At 43.7% G+C, this 17,881-nt stretch overlaps 1 protein-coding gene across 1 annotated transcript in view; it reads left to right on the top strand.

Moving 5' to 3' along the window:
• Positions 1 to 4,504: 4,504 nt before the first annotated feature.
• Positions 4,505 to 17,881, top strand: part of CACNA1I (calcium voltage-gated channel subunit alpha1 I) — an 86,852-nt gene continuing 73,475 nt past the window's right edge. The window contains exons 1-2 of the mRNA XM_066549587.1: positions 4,505 to 4,611; positions 5,609 to 5,742. Coding sequence (XP_066405684.1) covers positions 4,519 to 4,611; positions 5,609 to 5,742 — 227 coding nt within the window. The 5' untranslated portion in view covers positions 4,505 to 4,518. The remainder of the gene's footprint in view (positions 4,612 to 5,608; positions 5,743 to 17,881) is intronic.

Genomic DNA, 17,881 nt, shown 5'->3' on the forward strand with positions numbered 1-17,881 from the left:
CCTCTGGGGAGCTACTTGTGCCTCTGCAGCTGATGACGGAGGAAGAAGAGGGGTCCTCAGAGCACTGTTTTACTTTGCTCTGTTGTGTTTTTGTCAGTGATAGAAAATAGAGATTAAGGTCAATCCCAAGAACCTTAAGTGGTACTCAGCTTTTTAGGTGCAAGGTTTTTACAGCTCCAGCACAGCAGACGTTTCTCCTGCTATTTGTCATTCAGAAATTGAGCCCAAAAGCTTTGCCTGTCTCCCATCACCTGTTTCTAACATCATTTTCCATTATGCACAGTTGTGTTATCAAGCACTATCACAAAACATGTCCCAGAAACATCTGCATATCTCCTTAAGTACCCTGTAGCTTGTGGCTTTCAGTGCGTCCCAGATGGTTTGGGGTGAATGATGGGTCTCTCCTGGTGTGTGCTGGTGATGTGTGTCCCTGTTGAAGCCTGTATCCTCATCCCAGAGTTGCCCTGACCATGGGGAGACAGGGTGTGGAGGGTCAATAGTTTCACAGTGGCTGTCTCTGGCCAGCAGCTGGCCAGGCCCTGCTCGGGCTGCAGAAGGACAGGGCTGGCGCCCAGCAGCAAAGAAAAGTCTTGCTGCCACAGGCAGGCACCAGCTATAGAACCAGTGAAAGTTTACTAGGCAAAGTCTAATCTAGATATGGACCTTGATGTCTCCAGACAGTGCTGAAATGAACAAAACTTTTTTAAGGAGGAGAGACTTCTGTGGATAATGAGACCAGCCCATGGTTACTCAATGATCCTTGTGGATCCTCCCAGCTGAGAATATTCTGTGATTAACTCAGGAAATACTTATTTTGCTGTATTTCTTTTTTCAAATGAGGGCCATGGTCCTTTTATCTGAAAGGATTTGAATCAGCTATGAACTGCCACAGTTAGTGGGGAAAACCCCTCCCTTTAGGGGCAAGTTATTACATAGTGGATTCCTGTGAATTTTCTGGTGCACCTTGTGGTGGCCGAGGAGAGAAGCTGACCATGGGCAGAATTTGTGTGGGTCTCCTTTTAGTTTTTCAAACCATTTGGAGGCTCCAGAATTCACTGGGAAAGATATTGAGAATGAGGCTGTGGGAAGGGAGAGAAACAGTGAGGAAGGGCTGGAGCAGGGCGGGGAGAACATGTGCATGGGTTTGCTTGTAATTAGGAGATTTAAACTTTGAAAGAAGTTAATTAATAATGAAACTTCTGACTGAATGATGCAGATTATGAAGACTGGCTTTGTCAGCAGCTGCAATTAATTACAGGCTCAGGCACAGAGAAAAGGAGGGGGGTGAGGGATGTGGGAGAGGGGAGGCATCACCAAAAGAAAGATGATAAACCTGGCTGCAGGCTGTTGCTGTGGTGACAGGAGGCAGTAGCTGTGGTTGACAACGGTGACACATTGAAGGCAGCAGATAGTCCTAATTACCCCCTCCACCGACCCAAGCAGGCAGCAACCCCTCCTGATTCAGGGTAGGAGATGCTCTGGTTTTCTCCTTGCACTTTGTTCTTTTCTGCTGTAGGTTTGATGTGCTTTTTCAGTGTTTCCAGCTGCTCTGAAAGGAAAACTGAGGGGCAGTGGCTTTTTCTAATGCCACTGTAATAGCCTGGGAATGGCCAGTGGTTCTGTAATATTGTTGGGAAGGCGGGACAATGCTGGCAAACTCTGAGAGCTGATATCTAAAAAGCAGGGGAGAAGAAATCATCTGCAACTGGCCATGGCATTTTGAGCAGGAAGATGAGATGAGATTGCACAGCTGCCCTAAGTTTCAGGCTTTTTGGGAGAGCTTGCCATGTCTTGTTAGGTCTTGTGCTTCATGGTCTCACCAGAAACTGACAGCCCCCTGCCATGGTCTGCATGGCCTTTTGGGGGGCTCTGCAAGGAAACATGGAAGTGTGCTGCCCTGGCATTGCTGCTGCCAAGGCACGTGCATAGAAGTGTAGACCTGTGTTAGATCAAAACTCCTGACTTTCCTGAGTTGGGTTGTAGTCAGAGTAATACTCTTGGCCTCCAAATCTCTTGTGTCATGTTTTCTGGAGAAAAAAAAAGACAACTGGCTTTTAAAACAATTTCTGCTTTTCCTTTGTCATGCATTAATTTGTTCCAGGAAGGTTTGAGGCCCTGGTTTTGTCCACATATCTTCTGACCTCCTTATGCCCAGGGAGAAGGACTTTTGCAACCATTGGCTCAGACTGCTCTGAAACTGTTTTAGCCTCTTGAAGAATGTCGTTCAGCACTGACCTCTATCAGGGCTTCACTGGTGCTGCCTTTCCAGTCACTGTCAAAGCACCTGCAAAAATGGAAAGGCTGAGAGAGCTGGGGCTGCTCAGGCTGGAGGAGAGATGGTTTAGGGAGCTCTTATCCATGTGTATTGATACCTGACAAGAGGAGTAAAGGACACAGCCTGCTCAGTGATGCCCAGTGACAGGCCAAGAGGTAATGGTCACAGCCTGAAAAGTGGGATATGCCCTATTTTAACTTAAAAAAACACTTATTTTCTGTGTAAATAATCAAATGCTGGAGCAGGTTGCCCAGAGAGGTTTTGGTGCCTCTATACCTGAAGACATTCAAGCCCCAAGTGGATGCAACCCTAAGCAATCTGCTGTAGTTGATGCTACTTTGAGCAGGAAAGGTGGACAAGATGACCTCCAGAGGCCCTACAACATCAACCATTCTGTAAGGGAATGGTGACACCAAACAGATTTTGAAGAGTTCAGAAAAAGAACTGCAGTCTTATCTAAAAACCCTGTGTGAGCTAATGGAAACCTCTCAAATTGCTTTCCTGGCCTTCAGATCTGATTATTAAAGAAATGTGCAAGAAAGAGGGAGGTGGCAAGTTGAAGTTGTGTTGCATAGACCCTGAGGGAAAATACTTGGTGCCCTTTTGGTGCATTCCTCTCAGAAAAGGGCCTGGTTTTGAAGCCTGCATTGAGGGTGGGCTTGATGTGCATGACTTTGTAGAGCACAGAGGATTAACTTTGTGAGGGATAGCGATAACACATTCTTGAAATCACATTTGAGCATAATTGGAACAGTAGAACTAGTGCCCTGCTCTTGTCTGATTTTGCAATTGAAGGTAGCTCACCACAAACCAGGTGGGGGAGAAGAGAGAGAATTAATAATCTTCTAGATCAGATTGTGCAGTTTAGTCATAAATCACTGTCAGAGAATGAGCATGGAAGAGTTGCTCAGAACAAACCACAGAAGCTGGATGTCTTTCAGAAGTGATCAGAGATACAGGCTGCCCTTTTAGATTCAGTACTGAAAGGACTGAAAATGGATGCACTCAGTGGGTTGGATTTTAAGTTGATAATTTTATGCCTCTTCTATTTAAAAAAGTTTAAATTGTCTGACAGTGGAGACTGGGCAGATATGTTGTTGTGAGGTGTGTAAAATGCCCAAGAACGTTTCTGCCAGAGGCTGGAGGTCTATTTAGTCTACATCACTGCTTTGCAATGAGAACACTGGAAAGTACAGCACAAATGTACCCACTTTTAGAGCTAAAATACTGTAAATGAGTTCTTGGATAAGTGTGTATCAGGCTTTAAAACTCCTTCACGAGGAGAGGGATGGTGAGAGGGGGCAGCTGGAGTGTGTAGAGTACAAGGGTCACACAAATACACCATTTTTATCTACTTCTCTAATACATAAATGAAGTGGCACTTGATAAAATTATAAGACAACAAATTAATAATAAATAGGAGGGAACAGTTTTTAATGTAAAGTATAATTAGCCAATGTAGCTCCGGGCTGCTAACTATTATCAAAGCAGATATTTTAGCAAGATTATCAAGAAAGGATTCAAATGAATAAGCAAAGCATCTGCAGGGACACCAGTGTAGCTGAGAAAACAATTATAAGGACTATCAATCCTCATGCTTTAGGGCATAAACAGATCACCAGCTGGGGTCAGAAACACAAATTCTCCTTATAGTTAGTGAGTAACTTGGGCACATTGCGGAGTTTTATACAGCGTGGGTCACTGCTGGTAACATAGTGACAGGATCAGTGGCACTTCTTTACCCCCAAGTTTCTCTGAGAGGTGACAAGTGAGTTCCATTCTTCCCAGAAGGGCAATAATCATGTAGAGATCAATCTGCCCATTTTGATTTAGATGCCTTGATCTTGGAGGTCTATGATAAGTTTAGGTATAGTCCACCTTGGAAAGTCTCTTCCATGTGTTTGGAGTATTCAGTAAACCAATGAGGGAAGGGACTCTGCAAACCAGCAGGAGAGGAGCAAGCATGTGTTTGACTATGGCAATGATTTGACTTGTGTAAGTACTTGAGGCCTCTTGTGCTACCTCTGCTTTCCCTTTTATAAAAGAGTTTTGGCTTAATCAAGGAATGGAGTAGTGATGAACTGGGTGCAGAGAATGTGGGAATGTAATAAATCAGCCTACCAGCACTTCTTTCCCTTAATCTTCCTACATTTTTACTCAAGCCTAGAGCAAGCTTATCTCAGCCATGATGCTTTTGCAGAAGTTTTCCTTGACTCTCTTCCACCTGGTTCGAGTGTGTCAGCATGATGGTGATTTTGCTAAACTGTGTTACCCTGGGAATGTACCAGCCATGTGAGGATATGGACTGCCTCTCTGACAGGTGTAAAATCTTGCAGGTAAGCAGATTTCTTTCTCGTTGTGATGGTGCTTCAGTCCAAGTCACAAATTTTCGTGCACGCTTTCCTTCAGTGTGTGGGCGATGCCCTCCCGGAGAGGCTGGCAAGGCTGTCCCTGGCAGTGAGCTATCCTGCTGTAAAAGGCAAGAGCTTGCTTTGAGCAGGGGAATGGGTCAAGAGAGAGAATGAATGAACTTTGCTTCTGACTGTGCAATACTGAACACTTGCTAATATTCCTGAACCTGCATGTAAGCAGGGGTTTCCTGACACAGACACCCACAAGACACGTGGGTCAGGGTTAGGCCAGGGAGAAATAACTGAGGTTACACAGCCCAGGCAGGAGGGAATAGCAGCTCCCAATGCATTTGGTAGTTTGGTGATGTGCAAGACTATTACTGATTGAACAGATACTGTGGAATTCGGGATGCCCAAAGGGAGAGCATATAAAGAGAATGCTTAGAAGGGCCATGAGTACATCCAGACTGTAAGACATCAGCTGTGCTTGATGCTTCTCCAAAGAGAAGGTGACAGCAAAGGCTGTCATCCACAGTGGCTAAGGCTTTCAGGTATTTGAAGCTTCTCTCTGTGATGGGTGTGTGCTGTCCAAGCTGTGTGGGAAGCTGCACTATGTCCTCAGCTGAGCCATCTGCAGCAATGTGATGAGGAGTCCCTCTTGGGGGGATCTTGGATAAAACAGTGTTTTCCTGGCCAGGCTTAGATCTGCTGGTGCCGAACCAACACCACTTTTCAAGTCTACGTAAGGAGTCTCTGAGTCTGCATCAGTTACTTCACCTGTGGGTGAAAAAACTATAAAAGCCCTCACTGAGCTTGAACAGCAAGAAACTGTGATGCCAGGGCTACATGGAAGAAACTTTTCCAGCCCTGCCTTGATCTCATTTTCAGGAGTGCTGAAATTAGTATTTTTCTCACATTCTGTGTTTGAAAGTCCAAGGTTGAGAATGCTTGTCAAATATGCTCTTGGGTTTCTGTTTGGCAGGTGTTTGATGATTTCATCTTCATCTTCTTTGCCATGGAAATGGTCTTGAAGATGGTGGCCCTGGGGATCTTTGGCAAGAAGTGTTACCTTGGGGACACCTGGAACCGCCTGGATTTCTTCATTGTCATGGCTGGGTAGGTTGATAATTTCTGGGTTGGTTTATTTTGGGTTTGCTAGAGTCTTGTATGGAACAGAAATGATGTGACTGAGGAGAAAGTTTCCACTCTGGTGCTACTCTGGTGCAGCAGCCAAGCTGGATTTGGGCATGCTGGGGTTAGCAGCCAATGGAAGAAAGAGCAGACAAGGTACCTTAGCTCCTCAGCTGATGTGCAGCCACCTGTCTAGCACAACTTCAGCAGAGGGTGCTCATTTGTACCAGCTGAAGAGCTTGTCCAGAGACATTTCTGGGTTTTTGTGTTTTTAAGATGTGTAGGTAGAAGAGGTGTAACCTTTACCAGAACCAAACTGAAGCTAGCATTTCTGTTTCTAGCAGCAGTGTTTCAAGGGTAGGAATGTAGGTTTTTTTATTCAGGGCTTTTGGTTTTGTATTGCACCAGCATTACCCGCAGTACTATTGGGACAAGTTGACATTTGAGGGTTTTTTACAACAAAGTTGCTATGGTGAAGCTTTGATTTTCCCCTCTGCATGTATCCAGTGGAAAGTCTACCAGAATTTGCCTGCTAAATCACAGCAAAATGTCCATTTCTGATACCAGTGGGATGTGCTTTTCCCCCAGAATTCTAATTTTCCATTAGAATGCCTTGTGAGATTAAAAAAAAAAATCATAAATAAATATGGTATCTTGCTCTTCTCACAGAAAAAAAAACTGAACATCTTTTCAGATGGAAGCCCTCAATTTTATTTTTCTTTAGCCAGGAATTACCAGCTCCACTGTTGCCTGGAAGTGCATGTATTACTGACTGAGCTAGCAGTGAGTTTGAGCTCACTTTGCAGTTTTCCCCCTGGTGTGGAGCAGCACTGTCTTTATATTTGCTTTTGACAGAGTTCTTCTACAGCAAGACTTGAAAGTTATTCCCTCTGGAGGAGCAGATAATTGTTTGCTTCTGGGAGGAGCAGAGATTTTCAAACTTGGTGCAGCTGTAAAAATTTGAAGGCTGATTCTCAGCCAGGTTGTGCATGAAAGAGGACAGGCAGATGAAAACTGTAGGCTTTTCTAAATTAACACAATGTGTGTGAGATGGCGAGACCTTTCTTGTAGCTGATTCTGCTGTGGTTAAGATCTGATTTAAAGTGGCCTGACATTAGAAGTGCCAGTTAAAGCCCCTGAGACTTGGTGCTGAGGAAAGCCAGATCATTGTATGTTCTAGCCCGAGCTCCTGGTGGCTGAATTGCTGGAGACTGGGTGCAGGGAAAGCAAAGACCCTAGCACATCAGCCTGTGAGGAAGGAAAAGCTGGGTAGGTTTGAAAAGGGCGCCTTGGAGCTGCTCCATGTGGGTGATCTGCTGGGAGAAAGACTCTGCTCCAGTGGGCACAGGAAAACCAGCATGGGGTAAAAAGGTGTGGGAACTGGGGGTCTTGCTCTGCCTGGGGTTCCTGCAAGCATGGTATGTGAGTGGGGCTGTCTGAAGAGATAGTGGGGCAATACTAAATGAAAGAGACAGAGCTCAAATACTTCATGCAGAAAACAAGTGAAATCCACATTACCTAGGCAAGGAAGGAACAAACTCCATTACATATTTCCTTCTGTCACCATTGCTGGCAAGAATTTGAGGACAGACAGAGTCTTTTGTGCATCTGATAGCAGTACCAGGAAAAAAAAGCTCATATCTGAACTTCTTTTAATGCCAAGGAGACTTTGAATCAACCCCTTAGATATGAAATAATCTGTGTGGGGGATTTTTTTATTTCAGGTCCAAAACTGAAAGAAATTGATTTCCTGATTTCTATTCAATTGTCCTCATGAGGTGTCAGAATGAAATGATAGTAATCTCATTAGAATATCTGATCTCAAAGGACTTCTGCTAAAGAAAGATTTTTCCATTTAGTTATATAGAACTAATGACTATATAATGTATTTCGAGTTATAAAAGCTTGTGGTTATTAATTCATTATTCTTTGAAATTCATTAAAATTGTCTGCACTGTTTAAATCAAATCCAAGGCTTTATCTTGTCCTTACACACTGTAGGCTTTTGCTTAACCTCAAATGCAAGCCCCAACCTTTATCCTTATTGATTCCACACCTGGATCATGGCTTCAGCTTACCGAAGCCATGCTGTCCAGATGCTGCCTTAGCATTGACTTAGGGAGGACACCTAGCATTAGGTCTTGCACATTGTCTCCATGCCAGGGAGCTAGATCCTGATCAGAGGCTAATCAGTTTTCTCTAAGAGCCCTCTCCTTTTCATCATCCTGGATTCTTCTTTTCTGTAAGGGAAGTTATAAACTTGGCTCCTAAGGAAACATCTCTGATGTTGGGGAGCAATGCCCAGCCTGGAGTCCATGCAGCTTCTCTCAGTTTCAAGAATATGGATTGTACCTCCTGGCCCTTTCTCCTCCCTTCTCCCTCTCCAAATAAACACCAGCAAGGCAGCAAAGTTTGCAGAGAACAGACTGTAGCATGGAAAAGTGAGGTGCAGGCAGGGCCCATTCCGGGGGGCATTCCTGGGCAGCTGAGATGTCTTCACCTGGTTCACTGCACAGCAGCACGTTTTATGAAAGAGCATAATGAGTGTTTGCTGCTATGGCCCCAGACAGTGCTCTGGTTACATAAACCATGTATTCAGGCAATCATTTCCTCACTTCCTTGGAAAGCCAGAAGCTATAGTTTTAGTTAGCTGAATTCCCTCGTGTGCCCTTGCCCTGCTTGCCCCTGCAACCCAGCAGCTCAAGGAGGAAGACTCCATTGTCACTAAAAATGTTCAGTTTCCATGGCAATAGGAGCTGACATCACCAGAATTTTCTCCCCTCTCAAACACTCCCTCCCCTAACCACCTTCAAAATGTTTTTTGGTTTTTTTTCTGAAAGGGTTAGGAAAAAACCCAAAACAACAGTTATAAGTCAATGTTCTCCCACAATGTTCCCCTCAGACCTCCAAAAATCAAATGAAGCAATTTGGTTTGAAGAGTGCCAATGCCCCTTGTGTGCACAAACAACCAGGGCTGCAGATTCAGCTTGTTGATGTTCCCATTCCCAACTGCTTGCTGGTGACAGGAGGTTGCAGGCTCCCAGACGTTTCAGGCAGACTGTGCTCGTCACCACCAGCTGTCCTGGTGGGAGTCCCTCTTCCCTTCCCTGCGTGATCAGGTCCTGTCTGGCGTCATTTGGTTCCCACAGTGATGGGTGTGTTTGGAGAGCTTGAACTCAGGCAGCCTCAGAGGGCAGCTACCTCAAGTTGAGAGCCTATGGTGGTTTGAAAGTTGAGATCATGAGAAAGCTAATCAGATGGGAAATGTCAGCCAGAGTTTGTATGTGTGTGAATTTAGGGGAAGAGTCACTTGTTTCTGGGCTCATGCTCATCAAGCCAGGCAGTTCTCTAGCAGTGCAAGAGTGAGCAATTGCCCCTGCTCGCTCTGTTCTGTGAAACAGTTGCATTCACGTGTGGCTGGAGATGATGCCACTGTCCCTCTTGGAAAGGAGATACCATCCCTTTATACATCTGACCTGAGGGTCTCCCTGACCTTAGGGGCATGAATTCCATGTAGGGAGAGGTTGTTCTGCCTCTCATGATCCAAATGCTGTAATTAACCATCTGTGGTGGGAATTCTGTCTCTCCTTGCCCTCTTCTGTGGCATCCCTGAAACATGTTAGGTATATTAAGGGGCAGAGGACTTCACTATGAGGGGTGGGGGTCAGTGTTTGATTGTGATTACACGTGTGTCCCCAGAAATATGCTCAAAATCTTCAACTACTTGTTGCTTGAATTCCATTGACTGAGGAGTGGGTCTGTCTTTCACAGAATGCTGTCTTTACCTCTCTCCATTATCACAGTGGAGCGTGCCATGCAGATCTCAAACTGTGGTCAAATTCCTCTTGTCCTTACTTTTGGTGTGAAGAATGGCATTTTTGATATTTTGGCATTTTGAGATATTCTTGGAATGTTCTTAAACAGTTTTTAAAAGTGGTGCATTTCACAATAAGAGCATTCTTCTGTCAGTGCTTCAGTCTGTTTCGGTGCCATTGCCTGTAATATTGTCTTACTATTCCTGCCTGAAATTTCCCATTTCCTATAGCCAAGTATTGCAGTAGCCTGTCCATTCAATCACAGCACCTCACAATCAATTCATTCAGCTGCTTTCTTCATGGTCTCCAGGCTTGATTGGTTGGGGTTTTTTTCCCTATCTCCTCTTCTGAAGAGAGAAAACCCCTTCCTATTAGTAGGAACAGTAAACTTTGTTCACAGATGTATGTTAGTTCCATTTTTTTCAAACTGGAATACTGGAATACATATTATTTGCATTTCCAAAGCAGTTCATGCTGTTCTATCCCTGACTTGTCATCTTCATTTCTTTTCTGTTCTCCCAAAAATACGCCTCAACTGCAAAATCCATAAGGGACTTTTTTTAGTTTTCTGTCAGGTTGTGATAAATAAATAAAGAACAGAGTGGCAAGAATTGTGCATTACAGAAGTACATCTGCTCACAAATGAATCCCCATTTAGTGTTGCATGTGAGGTTTATTACTTAGACGGTTTTTCTCTAGCTAATGTATGTCATGATGATTACATATCATTCCAGCCATATCAACCTAATTACTTGTGTGAACCAGACTTGTAATCTCATAAGAGATTATAACACATTAGTTTGATGATGTCTATTTTGCCTTACACTTGTATTGGGTATGGTTAATTTTGTTATCCACTTTTAATCCATAATCTATCCAAGATGCATATTGACAATTTCATCACTGTACTGTCACCAGCACCAGTCCTATCACTGAGATCACTGTGTACTGGCACAACATCAGAATTCCTTTGACCCTTGGATGCCTTCCCAGTTTTCTGAGTCTAATCAAAAATTATCAGTACTGGTCCAGATCTTTTCTGGCCGTTTCTTTTAAAACTCTTGCATACAAATTGTCCAGACTTGCTTATCTTAGAAAATCCCTATTTAGACACAGCCTGAAATACTTGATCACAGCTGGAGCTGAAATTAGCTCATTATGATCAATGGTGCACTTACATCATCTGACCTTCCCCAGAGGACTTTTATTTTAACTGATGTTTTCTGCCTTTTTTACGCTGTTAGTGACAATTCTGTTTTCTTGTTCTAAAACTTATACCATTTTATGTGCTCTTTCAGTTCTCTTACAAATTTTCTACAAGTCTCTCTCCTAATTTATATTCATGAGTATCACCTCTCCCTTTCCTTCTATTACATTGCTGCTTTTGCTTTCACTCATGTTGTACTATCTTCTTAGCCTGATCACCCTTCTTATCTCTCCTGAAGGTTCTTGGATACTTGATAAATATTCCTAAACGCCACTTGACTGTACTCCACAGCTCATGAATTGAAGTCTGACTAGTTTGGCACTTTTAAAAGACAAGTAGATGTGACTGGTGCTTAAGGACAGGGTTTAGTGGTAGACTTGGCTAGGTTGAATTGGACTCAATGATCTTAAAGGCGTTTTCCAATCTAAATGATTTTATGATTCTATGGCTGTTTCTGTGTGCTTTCAAATTCATGAATATGGCCTCTCAAATCCACCAGATGTACCTGATACTGTTGGTGACCTTACATGACTTGGACATAACAGATGCAATCAAGTTCTATATTTTTTTTTTTTTAAGAACTTGATAGAAAATCTGTCTTCCATTCTTGAATTTCCTGTGATTTCCAAGGCTGCCAACTTCCAAGGAGATTCAGGTACCCCCAATGCATTGCCCAAATTTAATTCTTAGAGGTGAATTGGGAGAGTGCTTTTATCAAGAGAGCTAGTCAGCCTGTATTCTGGTGTGATCTGGACATACCTAATCACATCCACAGGATCATAGGCAATCAAGGTTGGAAAGGGCCTTGTAGGGTCTCCACTCCAATCTCATTTAAAGGAGGGTCAACAGCAAACTCAAGTTAGAGTTGTCCAGTCAAGTCTTGACAACCACCACGGATGGAGATGGCACCATCTCTCACCATCCCAGCCTCACTGCTGATGTGTCTCTGTAACTAGTCTGAACCTCCCTTTCCTCTTTGTATTTATATTTGTTGTGTCTTGTTCTCCTGCCATGTGGTATTGTGAAGATTCTGGCTTAAATCCCACTGCCTTGTAGGTACCAAGGAACTGCTGTTAGGTCCCACCAAACTCATCTCCTCTCCTTACAGCACAAATGCTCCAAGCCCGAGCACCTTGGTGAGCCTCCACTGAACTTGCTTCAATTTATCAACACCTTCTTTTATTGGAGGGCCAAAAGTGAATGTGGTATTTGAGACATGGTCTACTGAGTGCAAAGTAAGGGGCATAATCCCTCCCTCATCTACCTGCTGCAATCTGACTGGTGCAGCTTGGTGTGTCATTGTCCTTCCCTGTGTGGACCTGTCCCCCAGGACTGGCAGCTCCTTTGCAGCAGCACCACTGTCCATCAGTCCAGCCCAAATGCAGGACCTTGCATTCATCTGTTGAATTTCATGAGGCTCTTGTCAGCCCATTTCTCTAGCCAGGAGGAATTCTCTATATGGCAGAAAATTAATCCATAAGTATTTTGTCACTGACTGTGTACTAGAAAATGCCATTTCTGATAGAGTGTGTTACTCCCCCTCTTTCTGTCCACTTGAGCCTCCTGACTAGGTTAAAATCCTTGATTTTAATATTCTTTTCATGCAGATTTTCCCACCAGGCCTTCCTAATGCCATTTAGGCATTCTGCTCATAAAATGAACAATTCTTATTCTCTTTATTACTCAGGCCCCTGGCACTGGTATATAGGCAACACTATTTTTCTCCTCTTTACATCTTTTAGTGCCTTGATTAGTTTTGTTCTTGACATATAGGTTCTGTGAGAATTAACTCTTTTCCTAGTTTTATCACTTTCCCCTTTGGCCTTTTATTTAATCTTCTGACTGGTCTTTCAGTTCTCTAAAACATAATTTTTCTTCTAATTAAATGCTGGTTAATATTTCTGCACAGGATTAGCCCAGTTCTCTGCCAGTCTCATGCTCTAGGTGGCTGGCCAAGCCAGCACTTTGTCATCAGATTCCTCCTTCACCTTTTTGCCTGTTGGCTAGAATGTGCCACTAATGAGTTCAGCTGAATATTTCTTGTCCAATTCCTTCAGAAAGGTTCATAAATCCAAGCCTATAATATGTGGTATATCTCTCATGATAAGAAAAACAATTAGTTTCAAAACATACCATCATGAGTAAATACTGTCCTTAAAGTCTGAATGCCTTCCTAAATTTGATTTTTAATTTCACCTATAGTATGGCAGCACAGCTCTCCTGGAGCTCTATTTCTTTTCCAAAGCACCTTTCCTTTCTGAGTAGTTATGCAGCATTTGGGGAGAGGGTTTTGCACAGCTGAAGATCCCTTTTCAGGCAAGCCTGGCAGCCCCTTAAGCTGAGCAGAACACTTCTTCTCACTCCCTGTCCATTTCGGCTAGTTGCTTCTTCAGGAGTGCTTTATGCAGCTTCCACACTGGGAGTCTGGAAAGTATTTCTATTAACTGAGATATTACTTCTATGTTTTCTTTCTGACAGTTCTCTACTGTCCTTGAGTTCTGTTCCCCATAATTCCCTAGATATGGCATCCTTTCCAAAAACCTGGAGGGATGATGCCTCCCAAATCCATCCATCCAAGCTCTTTTCAGACATGTGCAGCATCACTGTGAACACCAACTTTCTCCTTACATGGAAAGCACTTATGGCCCCAAGTTCATCCCTCTAAATTTCAGCCTAGGAAAGGGAACTGGCAGCTCTCTGAAGGATGTGAGATACCAACCCTCCATTCTCAAATGCCCACCTGTTTCCAGGAAACAAATCCATCACTGTGTGGTGCCCTTCCACACTGGGAAGACGCCTCTTAACCTGAAACACACCAACTAGCCTTAATCTCACAAGATGGAGAAGTGTTGCCAGTTTCTGCTTTTTCTTTGCTTTTAATTAACTGCAGTCCTTCAGGGACCTGGCCAGAATTTGCATAGTTATGACTTTAAAATCTCAGATCATTAAATACTTATTAGCAGCAGGGTAAACAGCAGAATGCTCAGAAAATCCTAGTTAGCTAATGTTCGATGCCAAATAGAAGTCTCTATAAAATTATGGCAAGTCAAAGAAAACTGTAATAAATATAGCAATTAGGTGTTTCAAGTAGTGATCAGAAAAAGATGGAAACCAGCAAGCAGCAGGCTAAATAGCATCTTAACCAAAGGTAGAAATAGCAGCAGCACAGCCCTCCCCTCAAACATGCACTCGCTTTTCCCTCCTTAATGATACTAATTATTTCATTTGCTTTCTCCCAGTAAAGCTATCCCTAGATGTGCAACATATTGAAATGAAAGCAGTCATCAAAACGAAATGAATCACACCAGAGAAGAATCAAAACAAGGAGGCAGCTCTACCCTGCCTGCGTAACGGGTAGTTCTCAATTATTGCCTCTGATTTTTTGCCTTTCTGAAAGCTAATTCCCTACCATGTGAATGTTAGGTTTCTTTAGAAAAACAAAACACAAAGCTCCCAAAAAGGTAAAACCAGCTGGCTTATAGGACCAAAATGCAGGCATTCTTTTTTATTTTCCTTTTTTTCCCCCCTAAGCAGTGAAATACAGCGCTCAGCCTGTGTTCTGACTCTTGGTTTTTAGAAGTGAGGCCCCATCGCTCGCATTCAGTCATCTGAGCTTGCCGAGTCCTTCTGGCTTTCTTATCACAGTGTGAAAACCTGCTTATGTCTTTTTGTATCATGTCTCTGAAACTATTAAGAAACTCTGACATTTTCTCTTAGTACACAGTTTGGAGAGAAATCTGAGTGTTCCAGGGTGTGAAATAATCACATTCCAGGCAGCAAGGGACCAGTCTCACAGGCTCTGGAAGCTTTCAGCGGCTTTTGCTTGCACAGCAATATAAAAAAAAAAAGTAAAAAAATATTTTGTACTGGAGAGGGGAAGAGTTGCAGGTTATTTTTTTAAGAATACAAAGCATCACAGCTCAGGAGCTGACTGTATAATTAGTAATTGATCTATAACTCCCTGAGGAAATGTCTTTTTGCTAACAGAATTATAGACTCTTTATTATTATATTTTGTAAATGAGGAAAAAAGAGTGTAATTTTTGCATTTCTTGTTTTACTAGCAAGGCTTTTTTTCCTTCTGTGTTTCAGTTTTCATGTCAGCAGAGAGTTGTCTTTTTCCAGCATAATGAGCTCTAAATTTAAAAGAGATAAGCAGAACTACTTAGCTTAGTACACTGTGGTTTGCAGAGCAATTTGGAGGCCTACTGTGTTATTCCACTTTTTCTGTGGTAGATGTTGAAAGGATTTTGGATCATCTGTTTAGGGTGCATGTTGAAACCTGGCCCCAGAGGCACCAAACTGTGCAAAATGGGTGCAAATGCACAGTTTGTTCTAGAGGTATCTATATCTATATAGATATACCTATCTATCCCAAGAGAGCTGATACTGGTGCTGGGATCTGCCTGGCAGCCCTATGCCTCCTGCACCACAATGTCCATACAGCAGAAGATCAGGTCCAAATAATGAAACAGTCTTTAACTTTTACCACCGCCTGCTGGACCTTTGGGGAAAATAAGGATGTGGCTCCAGCTATAGAGCAAAATGGTGGAGGCATGGGGCAGAAAGCTTAAAAAATAGGTCCTGGCTGGGAGCCCCGCTGGTCTGGCAAGTAGCATGTGTGCATCTGCTGGTCTGTGTGCATCCTGTGGCTGCAGACTCTGAGTGGAAGCAGTAGCCCTTCACTCTTGCCCAGTGTCTGGTCAGGCCTCATCAAAATCTCCTGGCCCTGCTTCTAATGTGTCCAGATGGATTTACAAGAGATTGGATTAATCTTGCAGCTCTCTTTGTGTACAAGCTCAGGCATGTCCAGCCTTTGCAAGGGATGACAGGAGCAATCTTGAATGCCCCATGTGCCCCATGCTCTAGACCTTTATCTGTGTGCTCTTTTTCCTGCCTTTCTGTGTACAGTTCCTCTTGCCTCATTGCTGTTAGCCCAGTGCTGGGGGTCCCCACTTCCCAGGCAGTTGTGGACCCCAGTTAGTGGATTTTACTGCCTGCCTTCCCTTTCCACAGCACAGATTCAGCTGATGGAATCTCTGGGGTAGCCTGGCCAGCCCTGCTCTCCACACTCCCTGCCCATGGCTACACCTCTGGCCACAGAGGACCAGGGCTGTGTGGATTTAGTGATGCACATGCCATTTTTTACTTTCTTTTCCCTAGGGTGGATCAATAATCTAAGAGGGGAGATATGGGACCACTGGAGTTCATTGTCCAGTGCAAATTCCAGTTTGCTCCTTTTTTGTATTGTAGCCACAGTCTTTGAAGCCAGAGCAGAGGCAGTGAGATCACCTTCTCGTCCCGGTATGTATGACTGAAATGGAAGAATTTAGGGGTAAATCAGTCTCCCACCACCCCACAAACTTCAGGTGGAAGATTTGAGCTCATGCATCAGGGGCTAGACATTTTGGTAAATGGAGAGATGTCAGCTCCCACCTTTGGCATAGATATCTGAATAAAATTTCAGTCAGGGAAAACTGATGGTCTTCCTATGGACTCCTATGTTCTAGATCTTCAAAGTGGTAGAAAATCCAGTTTGCAAAATGTGATAGCCAGATCAAGGAACCAAGAACAGAAAGACATATTCTTGTACACAGAAGACATTGATTAAATCCCATCTAGCCATGGTATAGGTACCCACCAATCTTTGAGCCCTCACATAGCTGAGAAGCTGAAAGAATTCAGAGCAGAGACCGATCAAACTCTTCTGATCTGGTCATATCAGGTGCTCATAGATGTAAGGATCAAATGGAAGTCCACAGGCAGAAAAAACTTCATTTCCCACAGAGACCCATAGCAAGTCTGAAATTACAGCTGGAAAGTCACAGCCATGAAGTTTTTTGCTTCAGTGCCAAACCTAAATTTATTTGACAAAAAATATGAATTGATTAGTCTGTTGTTAATTAGATTTCAATTGAAAACTCCTATCAGAGAAGGGGAATTAGGCAGCTTTTGAATTTGACAAAAACATATTGGCTTTGTGTCATAAGAAAAATACTGCCTCGGTATTTTTCATGAATGATTTCAGAATAGGTTTTAAATGCCATTTTTTGGCTGCTAATTTTCAGCAAATAGAAGTTCAGAAGCCAAGACTAGGAAAGTTATTAAGTATTTAATAAAGGTATAAGGAGATGTAAATATGAAGAGGTAAATGGTAATGTTTGAACTGCTTTACTAATGGATTTCATTGAATGTAACTGCTAGGTAGCAGCTAGCCAGGCATTGCATGAGTGTATTATCTCAGGTCACACGTGCAGCAAATGAAGTCTGAATTTTCTGGACTCCTTACATGGCTTTTGTACTGTCACTATGTCTATTTCAGAGAGCCTTAGCTTTATTCTCCCTCCTGCTGGTCAGTCTGCTCCCCTGTGCCTGGCACAGAGCCACGCTGGCCAGGCATTTCTGCTCTTGGACAGCGAGTGCTGCTCTTGCCGAGTGCCAAGGCAGATCCAAGGCCACTCTGGAGCCCACAGGTGCACAGTACGAAAGGAATGCCAGGCTGGAGCTGATGAAGCTCTTCTGGTGTTGTTGAGGCCTCACGGGCATTGGAGGTTTCTGTGCCCCCCTGTCCCCATGCACTCGCTGTCTGCTCCAGTGCCGTGACACGGGACAGGGGACACAACACCAGCCACGTTCTGGACAGGGGCACCTGCTAACAAATTGCTCGCTTGTTCCCTGCAATTCCTGTGTTTAACTCCAGGTCCTTTGTGTGTTCAGCTGAGCAGATTTACCTAAATGGGAAAACACAAAGGAAAGTCAAGGGGCAAATGGAAAAAGTGGGAATGAAGAAGAAAGGTTGAAATGAGAGGTGGAAATGTTGCAGGCAGGCGTGTGTCAGAGGGATGTAAGGAGGCAGGGAGCAGGTGGGATGCCTTGAGAGGGGGGAGGGAGGCAGAGCTCAAGCAGAGAGGTGTTCCCTGCCAGGCATCCCTCTGCTTCTGCAGGATGAACCCCATGCATGCAGGCAGTGCCCCTGTCCCTTTCCCCACCCCGATAATGTTCCCAACATGGATCAGTCTTGAGCTGTGTGGTGTGAGGACACTGCCTGTGCCAATCCCCTCTCCTTCCAGTGAGTTTCATGTGGAAGGTTTTGAAAAAGAAAA

Source organism: Molothrus aeneus, chromosome 5 (assembly GCF_037042795.1).
Source record: "Molothrus aeneus isolate 106 chromosome 5, BPBGC_Maene_1.0, whole genome shotgun sequence".
Classification (NCBI taxonomy): domain Eukaryota; kingdom Metazoa; phylum Chordata; class Aves; order Passeriformes; family Icteridae; genus Molothrus; species Molothrus aeneus.